At 45.0% G+C, this 12,674-nt stretch overlaps 2 protein-coding genes across 2 annotated transcripts; both read right to left on the bottom strand.

Moving 5' to 3' along the window:
• Positions 1 to 1,172: 1,172 nt before the first annotated feature.
• On the bottom strand, positions 1,173 to 9,635 carry nipal4 (NIPA like domain containing 4). Its single transcript, XM_076749646.1, has 11 exons — positions 9,404 to 9,635; positions 7,919 to 8,023; positions 6,638 to 6,775; positions 6,187 to 6,243; positions 5,656 to 5,746; positions 5,308 to 5,468; positions 4,601 to 4,768; positions 4,114 to 4,193; positions 3,752 to 3,964; positions 3,288 to 3,528; positions 1,173 to 1,768 (listed from the first exon to the last, which is right to left on the bottom strand). Exons 1-10 carry the CDS (start codon positions 9,441 to 9,443, stop codon positions 3,316 to 3,318), a joined length of 1,266 nt encoding a protein of 421 aa, XP_076605761.1. The 5' UTR covers positions 9,444 to 9,635; the 3' UTR covers positions 1,173 to 1,768; positions 3,288 to 3,315.
• A 1,608-nt stretch (positions 9,636 to 11,243) lies between these two features.
• Positions 11,244 to 11,717, bottom strand: ins (preproinsulin). The gene is made up of 2 exons (XM_076750874.1): positions 11,534 to 11,717; positions 11,244 to 11,410 (listed from the first exon to the last, which is right to left on the bottom strand). Exons 1-2 carry the CDS (start codon positions 11,715 to 11,717, stop codon positions 11,244 to 11,246), a joined length of 351 nt encoding a protein of 116 aa, XP_076606989.1.
• Positions 11,718 to 12,674: the final 957 nt, after the last annotated feature.

Here is a 12,674-nt window from a genome sequence, read left to right as displayed (position 1 = left end):
GTTGTTTTGTGTCTCTCTGTAGTTGTTTCACGTCTCTCTGTAGTTGTTTTGTGTCTCTCTGTAGTTGTTTCATGTCTCTCTGTAGTTGTTTCGTGTCTCTCTGTAGTTGTTTTGTGTCTCTCTGTAGTTGTTTGTGTCTCTTTGTAGTTGTTTCACGTCTCTTTGTAGTTGTTTCACGTCTCTTTGTAGTTGTTTCATGTCTCTTTGTAGTTGTTTTGCGTCTCTCTGTAGTTGTTTCACGTCTCTCTGTAGTTGTTTTGTGTCTCTCTGTAGTTGTTTCACATCTCTCTGTAGTTGTTTTGTGTCTCTCTCTGTAGTTGTTTCACGTCTCTCTGTAGTTGTTTTGTGTCTCTCTGTAGTTGTTTCATGTCTCTCTGTAGTTGTTTCGTGTCTCTCTGTAGTTGTTTTGTGTCTCTCTGTAGTTTTGTGTCTCTCTGTAGTTGTTTCATGTCTCTCTGTAGTTGTTTCACGTCTCTTTGTAGTTGTTTCACGTCTCTTTGTAGTTGTTTCATGTCTCTTTGTAGTTGTTTTGCGTCTCTCTGTAGTTGTTTCACGTCTCTCTGTAGTTGTTTTGCGTCTCTCTGTAGTTGTTTCACGTCTCTCTGTAGTTGTTTTGTGTCTCTCTGTAGTTGTTTCACGTCTCTCTGTAGTTGTTTTGTGTCTCTCTGTAGTTGTTTCACGTCTCTGTAGTTGTTTTGTGTCTCTCTGTAGTTGTTTCATGTCTCTCTGTAGTTGTTTTGTGTCTCTCTGTAGTTGTTTTGTGTCTCTCTGTAGTTGTTTCACGTCTCTCTGTAGTTGTTTTGTGTCTCTCTGTAGTTGTTTCATGTCTCTCTGTAGTTGTTTCATGTCTCTCTGTAGTTGTTTCACGTCTCTCTGTAGTTGTTTCACGTCTCTTTGTAGTTGTTTCATGTCTCTTTGTAGTTGTTTCGCGTCTCTCTGTAGTTGTTTCACGTCTCTCTGTAGTTGTTTCGCGTCTCTCTGTAGTTGTTTCACGTCTCTCTGTAGTTGTTTTGCGTCTCTCTGTAGTTGTTTCACGTCTCTCTGTAGTTGTTTTGCGTCTCTCTGTAGTTGTTTCACGTCTCTCTGTAGTTGTTTTGCGTCTCTCTGTAGTTGTTTCACGTCTCTCTGTAGTTGTTTTGCGTCTCTCTGTAGTTGTTTCATGTCTCTCTGTAGTTGTTTCACGTCTCTCTGTAGTTGTTTTGTGTCTGGTGTCATTTTGCGTGTCTTTGTGGTCATTTTGTGTCGTTTTAATTCTCTCTGTAGCTGATAATAAAATGCAGGCTTGTCTTGCCAAAAAGTTGCACCTGGATCAACTTTTGTATGTATTCTTTTTTCGCGTCTGTGTGTGTTTTGTGTTTTACCTTGTCGAGATAATTATCTCCTTTGGGAAATTACAGATCAAGTTGACAGTTGGAGTAAACACTGAATGATGGGCAGCATGAATCACAGAAACAGTTTGTGTAGTCCGGCTGCATCATGGACTCCAGTCATCAGCAGAGACGAGTACAGTAACAATCGAGGCTTTAAAATCAGACTCAGGAACATCCAGAGTCCTATCGTCTAAATACGAGTGATACGTTTTTCTTCATTGAAATAAAAGCAAACTCATCTGTCTGTTCGACTTTAGGGCCTCTTGTTTGATGGTGGTAAACTCGAATCCATGAAAAAGGTCTTCACGCTGCAGCTCCCTCGAGTGCAATTTAATGGTACATCAGCAGTGATGCTCGGAGCTCGTGATGTTTTTCAGACTTCTGAAGACGACTGAAGTCTGAGGAAGAACGAGAGGATGTTAAACTGCACTAACAGGAGCTGCGGAGTGCGCAGCTTGTTTTCATGGTTTCATTTGTGTCTTCTTTGGGTCCAGCACCTGCATTTTATGACACCTGGATGTGACGACTTTGCATCGTGCTCAGGTGGTGCTGAAATATTTCATTAGTAGTTTAAGTTAACAAATAACATGAGAAAAATACCTCACTCAGTCACTCTTCAGACTACAAAGAGAACTTCCACCATAACCACAGAAATGCTTAACATTTTTACAGTGATGTCAGAAATAAGATCTTTTATATTATTAATTATCAGTAATTCAAAGTATATAAAGTCATGAGATATGCTCGACGTCTGTTTCAGCCTTGAAAAGATCATTAAAGTGAATAAAGTGCCGTGAAAAGACGTCTGTTTGAAATGTCACATCTGTTAATGTTTCCCACCAAACTGCCTCTTTCTTTTGTTTTTTTTTTCCTTTAAAGAACAAGTCTGTGTTTTTCTTTACTGTCAACAAATCCATGAAGAGATCAACATCTCTTTACTGTCCGTCAGGCCTGAACATCTGATGGATCTCTCAGCAGGACGTGTTTCCTGCCACAGAAGACAAGATAATCTCTTCTTCATGTCTGCCATCTGTGGAAAGCTACGTTAGCTATCCGAGCTAAATGACCTCAGAAGCAGAGGTCTTCAAACAGGGTTCAGAGTCGCAGAGCACAAAATCCAGTGAAGCTGATACACAACGAACAGAAAACACCAGATTAGCTGCTCGAGAGCTCTTTGTTGGAAACGTCGACAACAAACATTGTCGTCATCCGCTCGAGTTTTTCGTGACACAAGCGACTGAAGCTGCTGCTCTCAAGTCACACTCCTGTCTGTGTGAAGGAATTAAGACTGCAGGTTATTACTTATTAAAATCTGATCCCCATTCAGACCCTCAGAACAAGGTGTCGTGTGGCAGATCGTAACCACTCTGAACACATTAAACACGATGATCAGCTGCAGTGTTGAGTATTTTAAAACCGCCCGCAGACGACGGAGAGCTCAGAAACACGCTGTTGTCTTTGGTTTTTCATGATTTTTGTTGACAATAAATCCTGAACACCACCAGCCTTATCCCTCAAATCCTAAACAAAGACAGTACTCAAAGCTGGTTCTTCAGCTTACTGCTGGTGAGCGAACTGTTCTGATCAATTAAACATTTTCTCGTAGTCCAGAACACGTCTCACCACCTTCGACAGGAAACAGCAAACAGGACGATCTGAAGGTAGAGGAGACATTTCAAATGTCCCACAGCTGGATTACATCCTGATTTACTGCACTTTCATTTAGGACAAGGTCTCTGTAATCACTCTAATTCTCTTTGTAGTCTGATTGCAGATTTCAGTTCAATGTGATTTGTTTGTGTGGAAGCTGAAGGACCTCGATGGTGAACTGGAGCGCCGTCAAGCTAAAGGCCTGAACACAAGATTTCTAACATCAGTCAGAGTCTGAACCACGAAGTCCAGACAGGAAACACAAACCTGTGTCTCCGTTCGTCCTCTGTCTCTTTCAGCTGATGATGAAGACTCTCGGTCCCTCCTCTCTCATAGGAGGAAGACTCTCTATCACCATGTTGTCCATCAGTCCGTATTTATCCTCTTTTTTATTCCTCCTTCTCTGTCCTCCATCTCCCTCTGCTTGTCTATTGGCTGAAATCTCATCCGCGAGCCCCACCCTCTCCACCGGCTGAGACAGCTGATTGGTCAGCTCCCTCATAGTCACCTACAAGACATCAAAGCAGGAGTCATTCTGCTGTCACAGCTATGTGTTGCACTTTGCATCCCTTTAACCAATGCAGATTAGTCATGGCCAAAAGTATGTGGACACCAAATGGTCCATCCATGTGATTGCTGAACATGTTCCAGGCATCGACCTGCTGCTCTAACAGCTTCACTCTTCTGGTTTCAGTCTTCCCACCAGATGTGGGAACCTGGCGACCACCAACCTGCATCTCTTTGAAGAGGTGGAGCATGGCCACGCCCACCACGATGACCAGGAAGGCTCCCAGCGTTGTCACCACATCCACGGTCGCCATGCTCCTCCACTCCTGGAAGAGGATGATGGAGGTGGACAGAACCACGGAGGTGAAGAGGACGTAGTAGATGGGGTAGACCAGCAGGGTGTTGAAGGTGTCCAGAGACTTGTTCAGGTAGTTCACCTGTGGGCATTAGAAAAACACCTTTGTCTGATTCTCAAACATTCTGTCTCCACTACTTTACCTGCACAGCTCAGACTCAGACGCCACAGCGTTTACTGTCATTAAGAAACTTCCTACAACAAAAGTGCAAAAGGAACTTTAAGGCTCACCTGTGTTATTATGGAGACGATGAGAGTGAGCAGCAGGATCCAGGTGAGAGGACTAGCAAGCACTGAAATATCATAAAACACTGGACAGAGAGGAGAGAGGAGCTTACTGAGTATTGAGACTCCTCCACAGATTTATCATTGGACTTCTACAAATGTTTCAATGCACGTTTCCACGCTGGAGCTCTGGAGTGAAATGAATTGCACCATTTTACACTGCCAAAACCTAGCAACTACATTACCCACAGTGCAACTCGACAGTCCAGTCAGAGATTCAGGTGTGTTATGCTAATAGCAGCTAACGTATCTTCAAGCTTCAGTCTTCAGCTGACTTCACACGGCTCCCTCCGGAGACACTAAAGGCGTTGTACGACTTTTTTCATGTATGCAGAACAACAGTGCAACACCTGGAAACGTGCCCTGATGTGGAAAATCGCCTTGGCTTTTGTTTAAATTAAATAATTCATATTCAGTGTTTTTCATCTCTCACCGGTGTTGATGGCGATGGCGAGGCCCTTCACGGAGGAGACGGTGAAGGCTCCGAGCAGCGAGCAGATGCTGATGTAGACGAGGATGTTAGAGCGACCGACCCGAGGAGAGAAATACAGCACGAGAACCGCACACAGAACCAACACTGCCGACATGTACACCAGGAAACCTGACACACGCACACGCACACGCACACACACACACACGCACACACAACTTTGTTACTCTGAGCGGTCGTTATGCTAAGCTAAGCTAAGCTAAGCGCTAGCTGTAGCTACACATGAAGCGCTCAGACATCAATAAACTGTATATGAATTAGTGGACGGAGCCTTAAGTCTGCATTCTTTCTATTGGCCAGCAGGGGGCGACTTCACGGACAGCTACGTTCAAGTTCATGATGTTCATCATGGAAATGAGCGTCTCATTAGGGTAACGTGGCGATGGCGACCATGATGTCAAACTGTGTGGCTGTGTCCACCTCTCTACAGCACATGCTGACTTTGGAGTTATCGTGTCGAGAGCGTCAAAGTGTGAGGATTTGTGCGATGGTGGCGTGAACAAAGGCTGACTTGTTTATCTTCCTCGAGGTGTCTGTACTGGAAGTCATGTACAGATTACTCTTCAGCCTGATACTCTGAGCCAAACGCTGTCAGTAAACAGGTGAGCTGCATGCAAACACTCTGGCAGACTTCATTAACCCGCTCTCACCAGGCTCCAGCAACTTGTTGGTCATTTCCTGTAGTGATGTCACTTCCTGTTCCTGTGGGGCGTGGATAACCAACAAGATGCTTCCCAGCACGCACAGCAGACAGCCGAGCTTCCCCACCACGTTCAACACCTCCCCCAACAGGTGAGAGGACAGAACTGCACTGAAATATGCACACACACACACACACACACACACACACACACACACACACACACACACACACACACACACACAGTGAGTCCGTTTTACATTGAAATATTTCTTTAATTTTTAGCTTTTCCAGCACTTCTGTGCTGATAAATGCAGTTAAATTAAAACTAGAACCGAACTTTGAGAACTACGGCTACCTGATGAGGACACTCAGAGCGCCCAGCGGAGTCACCAGTGTGGCCGGAGCAAACATGTAGGCGGCGAAGTTACAGGCTTCTCCTGCTCCCACTGCAGAGGGAGAGAGCAGCCGACAGAAGTCAAGTTTCAGTCACGTTCTCAGCTCACATTCACACAGCAGGAGAGGACGGGACGAAGCAACAATTTGAGTTCTCTGTCGATGATTTTCTGGAAATTTTGGATGCAAACTTTGCTACTGAGCGGTTGCTGCCACGGCCTCCATTGTTTCCACTGTAAAAAATGAGCAGCGGTGTAAAGCAAAGCTGGAGAGAGTTCACCACACAGAGCAAAGCAGCTCCTCGTCTGAAAGCACTTCCACCAGACAAACCAGAGAGTCAGACAGCTCTGGAGCTTTTAGGTGTGACCTGGAGGAAATGCGTCAGTCGTTGTGTTAAAAGCAAAGAAAATCATTTCCTCATTTCAGATTCTTCCTGTACCTTTACTGTCGTCACACTGTGGGTTAGAAACCCAGACGGAAACAAAATTCTTACTGGTTAACAAGCCTCCCCACCACAGCCAGTCCTTCAGGTAGCCATGACCTCCATCACCTACACACACACACACACACACACACACACACACAAGGTGACACACTTTACAAAAACAACATAACACCGCTTTATTTTTTTAAGTGACTAAAAAGAGATAATTACTTATGATGTCCTGATTGTGAGGAAACACTTTGGCATGTCAAGAAAATGAAACGGCTGAATTATTATCTGAGGATAATAATCGAGATAACACATATGAGCAGTGATCAGTGAAGTGGAAAAAGATCAAACTGTAAAAACGTGTTTGTCCAAGTTCAGCAGCGTGACACGAGACCACCTGTAAACGTGTCTTTATCATACGTGCAGCTGATTCATGTTCGTGAGTGAGACCTCGCTTCACGTCTACTGAAAACACATCAGAGAAAGGAGCTCACACATCCAGCTCTCTCACCTGCCCTGGTGTGACCGGTGGCAGCCAATCGGAGGAGAGCTTTCTTCTTTAGAATGACGCTGCCACCAATCAGGAAGGCGGACAGCAGGGCCAGAGTCAGGCCCAGCCATTGGTTGTAAGCAGCATTTGTCTGCAAACCTGGAAGCAAACATGAAGTCAGACGAGTGTGTGTTCGTGAGGGTGTGTACCTCCACGCTGCGTTTAAGAACTTCATCTGAGCTGAAGACTAATCCAGAGGATTCAGTGAACAAGACTTCATGATAAGATCAGTCAGATTATGTTCACCAGGCGCTCATGAACATACAGCTCTGTGTAGAAGTACACAGGTTCACCTACGAGTACTGGACTTTACATGTGAAACTACTGGCACTGGACACTTTCACACTCATCTGAAATAATATTAAAAGAAGAAACTCTGTTAGTCGAACTTCCCTTCGCTGCTGTAACTCTGGAAATTTCCCCCTGTGGGACTGAGGATTATCTTATCTTATCTAAGATGCATCGATTAAAACAAAGCTTAAATCTCATGTTTGTGCAGCTTCTTGAACACTTTGTCAGTTTTTGACAGCTGATGTGGTTCTGAACTTTCTTCTGTGTGTCTGCTGGACTTGGACAGTCCTCTCTAACTGTGACAGACTCTCTGCTGTATTATTAACCCTCGAACGAGGCAGCAGCTGCGGCGCCGACGCCGGCCGAGCGTCTACAGGGACGCCAACGGTAAACGTCTACAGTAACTTAACCTCATTGTCTTCTTCAAATTCAGTCTGATGGAGGACAAACACTGTGGCCGTTCCTCTTCCTTCTTTCTGTGTGTGCTGAGGAAGTACGAACACATTTTCCTCTTTTTAACAAAGGATTTTATCCTCCAGCACGGCCAAACCAAACACACGCCGTGAGGCTGTTCTCCTTTTAAACACCTTTTCTCTCGTGAAACAATGATCCACTCAGCACTCGGCCTCTGCTTTATTCTTAAATATCCTCTTTCTGTGTCGTCGTTCTGAGGAAGTCGCTGAACAACCTGTAACCTGAACTTTAAAGCACCTGGAAGGATTTGCTGCTTTGTGTCTGACAAAGTGGAGCGTTTCAGGTGGACATTAGGTCCACCGGGCTACAGGTGCAGGACACAGTGCAGAGTGTCCTGTGGTGCTGCTGAACTGAATTATTCTATACTGACATGGATGTAGGCCACCTGTGGCCTGTCCATTAACACAGATAGGTGCGATGAGTGTGTGTGTGTGTGTGTGTGTGTGTGTGTGTGTGTGTGTGTGTGTGAAGGCACACCTGCTGTCTGAGTGCTGTTGTCTGGATGTGGGTGGAACAGCGGTTGAGCTCCAGGGACGACACACACCGCAGACTGAGCGCCGCACCACAGCCTGAGCACAGAGCCTGCAGACAGACGCGTCACAGCCAGTTTTCTGTTTAATGCTTTTATTCTTGTTTCCTGTCTCTCTTTAGACTCTTACCAGAGCCCCAGAGTCACTGTCTGACTTACTCTTTAATCAGAATTAAACCTGGTTTTAGTTTTTAGTTCTAAGCTGAGACTGTTTGACTCGGCCTGCGAGGCAGTTCAGGAATACAAATAAAAAACAATCAGCAATAAAGAAAATAACTATTATGGCGTCTGTCAACGTGTGGAGAGTCGCGTTTATCAAATAAACAGACAAAACACAAGCTGGTGTTTTCAAGTCTTTTCTTTGGGGGGGGGGGGTGCCTGCCGTGATGAATAAGATTAATCTCACGAGTCATGACGGTGACAAACATGCTGAACTGGGTGAGCTGTGAGGACAATGTCCTCTCTCTGGACCCTTTATGTGACTGGTGAAGGTTTGTGTAATACTGGTTTGACCACTGGGCAGATTAGAGCAACATGACGAGAGGAGCCGGCAGACCAGTTCAATATTTACAGTGTCAACAGAGAGCGAGGCCTCAGCGCGCTCACACTGCAGCAGGGTGGATTACACCGAACAAGAGGTGGAGACGGAGTGGAGGGGACATAAAGGCTCCGAGGTGACGAAGCGTCGACAGACAGAGGTCAAAGCATCCTCACACGCCAGGATTTAAAACGAAATCTGTGGGAAAATACTGTTTTTAAAGGGCTTTTTAGGTTCGGACTAACTGAGAGGAACTAAATCACTTGATTACAGGACACACCGCGCTCAGTTGGTGCACTTCTGATTGATTAATTCCAATTAACTGCTTTAATTTAATCTCACTGGACACAAAACAATCCTAAATAGAGAATATGCAGATACTTAGAATGAACATGAAACACTTCTCTTCAATCACTGAAACAAAAACCGTCTGTCATGACGTCATTACTGATCCAGACAGCATTTTGATGATGATGATGATGATGATGATGATGATGATGATGGTTCCACCAACGACACAGGCTGGACAGAAACAACAAAGCTAACGTTTGACAAACACGTCAAATCTTCGTCAACAGAGTGGACGGACTTAAATTGAGAATGAGGACAACACCTGCACATACGTGTACTGTCACACCTCACGAGGCGTCAGGTGTCCTTGCATGGTTCTGCCTCCTTTCTGATTGGTTATTTTTATATTGTTGTAGGTCCTAGCTCTGACAGTGGTGTGGTGGTACAGTGTTAAATAAAAATACAGCGGAACAGTGAAGCTGATGTGTAGAAAGCAGCAGCACTTAGTTCTCATAAAGGAGGAAACACTGACAGACAAACACGTTCAATGGACGCGGACACGAAAGCCTCCACCTGTTGACGATCGTTGGTCAGGTGTTCTTACCGTTCGTGCACGTCTCATTATTCAGCTGAACATCTCGCATCGTGTCGCTCTGTTGAAGGAACAAACCCACAGAAACGCAGCAGCGCGTCGGAAGCTCAGAACAGCGGAAGTCTAGAGACGGAACAGCGGACAGTCCCGGTGCATCGGCCGGTGGTCCACGGGCGACGAGCCGGCGACAGCGAGTCAGCTGGGGGCTTTGACACGAGCCTGCCCTCTCCGGGATTCCTAAGATTAACCGCACTCACACCGACTGAGGCCAGAGCGGAGGGCTGCACGGGTAAACAACGCGACACCTGGCCCCGCCCAGCCCCGCCCCTCCCGCCGGGCCGACTCGGTGTCACACAACAGGTGTATCATCTTTCCCAAGTTCCCCAAAGGAATAAAACTGCAGAGAAAGTATCGAAGATACAACTATACTACAATACAAGTACTTAAAAAGACCGAGAGAAATAAAGCACAACTCTCAGAGAGTTTGATCCATGTGTCCAGTGGTGGAAGATAAGATAAGATAAGATAAGATAAGATAAGATAAGATAAGATAAGACTTTATCAAGTATTACAAAAAGCAAAAACAGTGGCACAGAAGGGTCAAGATAAAAAAAAGTGCAGAATACAGAAAAGAAAAACATCTTTGTACGTGTACATTATGTGGAAATTATAAAAAAAAAAAAAAAAATACTAAATGCTATAAAAATCCTACTGCCATAGAAAGTACTACTGCCAATATTCTTTAAGAAAAACTGCTAAGTCCATGTATGTGACAATATACAGAGTTCACATGCCTACAGGTTATTTGATTTGAGTACTCTTTCATCTCACTTTGTACTTTAAATGTTGTACTTTATACTGCACTACATTTTGTTGTTTACACCATACTTATATACTTTATTCAAGTACAGATTCCAGTGCACTTTTAGTGGTAACAGAGAAGGATGTTTTTGTGTATCAGTACTTTTACTCCGTTAAAAGGTTTGAGTACTTCCTCACCACATCATCCAATAATCCATCCACCTTAACTTTGTGACGCTTTCTCTCTTCTTCTCTTCTTCTGCTGCGCTGATGAGGAATGGACTGCTGCCCCCTCGTGGCCGATGTGGGGAAAACACTGAATAATTCAGAAATGATGATCATTTCAGGGTTTAAGGAATAAAATTAGAAATACAAAATAAATAAAGAGGAGACATTTGCTTGTAATACATCTTAAGAGATAACTCCAATAATCCAGAGACGTCTCAAATTAAAATAATCATATCATGATGTCATTATCATCAACACTCGTGCACATGCTGTGAAGGAGCATGCTTTTTACTCTGAGGTTAGTACTTGTGTTTGTGCACTTTTCTTTGTCCTGTGTGGTTTGTTTGTGTTCTGCTGGAATCGATCTACTTATCTATCATGTCCTACCATTGAGCAATGTGAAATTAGATAGAGATATTCTTACAGTTGTAATGACTTCATATTAAACACTGTGTTTGTTTGACTGCACTGTAAACACACACATCAGCTGACTGTCCGAGTATCTGACACTGCTGTTAGTTTGGGTGTTAAACTTGTTCACAGCGGTTCATAAATCCTGTTGCATGTCCTTGAATAAAGAAGCCACCACGTGAAGAAACACACGTCTTGATTTTCTGTCAATTCAATTCAAACACTTTATTTTCTAGGAAAATAATTTCATCCATTTCTCTGCACTTCATTTGACAGCAGTTGGTTTTTCAGAGAGACATCGTTGCTGCTCCTCTGGTGGTAGGGTGGGGGTGGGGGGGTCAGGGCTAAGGCAGCCAAGAAGCGAAGCTATGCTATGCTAAGCAAGGCTAACCAAAGCCAGGCTAAGCACTGTTCAGTTGCAGTAGTTCTGCAGGTCGAAGATGTTGCAGGGTCTGTGGCAGCACTGCTCCACGATGCCTCGCTTCACCATCATCTCCATCTGGTCCTTGAAGGCGTACTCGGCCACCTCGTTGTCGCCACCCGCCGCCGCAGCTCCGCCAGCCTTCGAAGGGAGGAAACCTGACGGGACAAACAGGCAGACGGTCAGAGAGGAAGTCATCATCCCTCTGGTTCATTTCTGAATCACAATACTGAAACTAAAAATGAAAAAGGAGTCCATAGGTTTGCAGTTGGTGGTCTCACCCAGCAGAGGGTCCACGTCTCTCTTGGGGTTGTAGAAGAAGCCTCTGTCCCCACAGACCAGGTAGAGGGCGTCGACCAGGTGAGAGCCGCACAGGTGCTGAGGGGGCGCGACGGCCTGTGAGCCCGGCCAGGAAACGATCAGTAAGATCAGCAGAGAGACAGACTGGAGCCACAGAGCCGCCATGCTGGAGGAGAGCTGAACACACACACACACACACACACTTTTCACATTAATGCAACCAAACTTTTTGGATAAGAGTCCCTTAAATTACAGTAACCATAATACACATGAGGTAGATAAAAGAGGAAGAATAATGGAGGAGGAGTAGAATAACTCACCTGTAGAGGAGGAGGAAGATGAAGGGAAGGAGACATGGAGATGTAGAAAGAGGAGCAGAAGAGGAGGAAAACAGCTCACCTCTAGATGTGAAAGGGGATATGAAAGAGTGGATAGATGAGGAAGAGATGAAGAGTAGAACGTCTCACCTGTTGAGTTAGAAGAAGGAGATGGAGGTGTAGAGAGAGAGGAGTAGATGGAATAACAGTGGAGGAAGAGGAGCAGAACAACTCACCTGTAGAGTCAGAGGAGGAGATGGAGGAGGTGACTCTGTGATGAAGAAGAGGAACAGGAGCAGCTGATTGCTGGTTGGTGTGAGGCAGAACAGAAGGCCTCCTCTTCATTTATACTCCATCACCACCACCTGTGTGTGTGTGTGTGTGTGTGTGTGTGTGTGTGTGTGTGTGTGTGTGTGTGTGTGTGTGTGTGTGTCTGTGTGTGTGTGTGTGTGAGCTGCCAGTCAGCACACATTAACTGACTCGGTTACTTCTGACTGACTGGCTGCATCACTTAGTAAAACAAACAGAACTAATGAGCCGACATGATCTGATCGCCTCTATAGACAAATATTGATCACCAATCAGCCTCCTGCTGCTGCTGAGCTCAGCACTCCAGAAGCTTCTGAACTCTGATTACTGAAGCAGCTACAATAGATTTTTTATCCTAAAAACCTCTGAAATGATGCATCAGTGTGACGGCGTCTCCTCAGCTTGACGGAGCTTTAAAGGGACTCTTGGCTCTGTTTGTCTGTCCAGACACACACAGCAGCTCTGCTTCACACACACACACACAGACACACACACA

Source organism: Chaetodon auriga, chromosome 15, assembly GCF_051107435.1.
Source record: "Chaetodon auriga isolate fChaAug3 chromosome 15, fChaAug3.hap1, whole genome shotgun sequence".
NCBI lineage: Eukaryota > Metazoa > Chordata > Actinopteri > Chaetodontiformes > Chaetodontidae > Chaetodon > Chaetodon auriga.
Note: the sequence above shows the minus strand (reverse complement) of the source record. Positions and strands in the feature narration are given on the sequence as shown.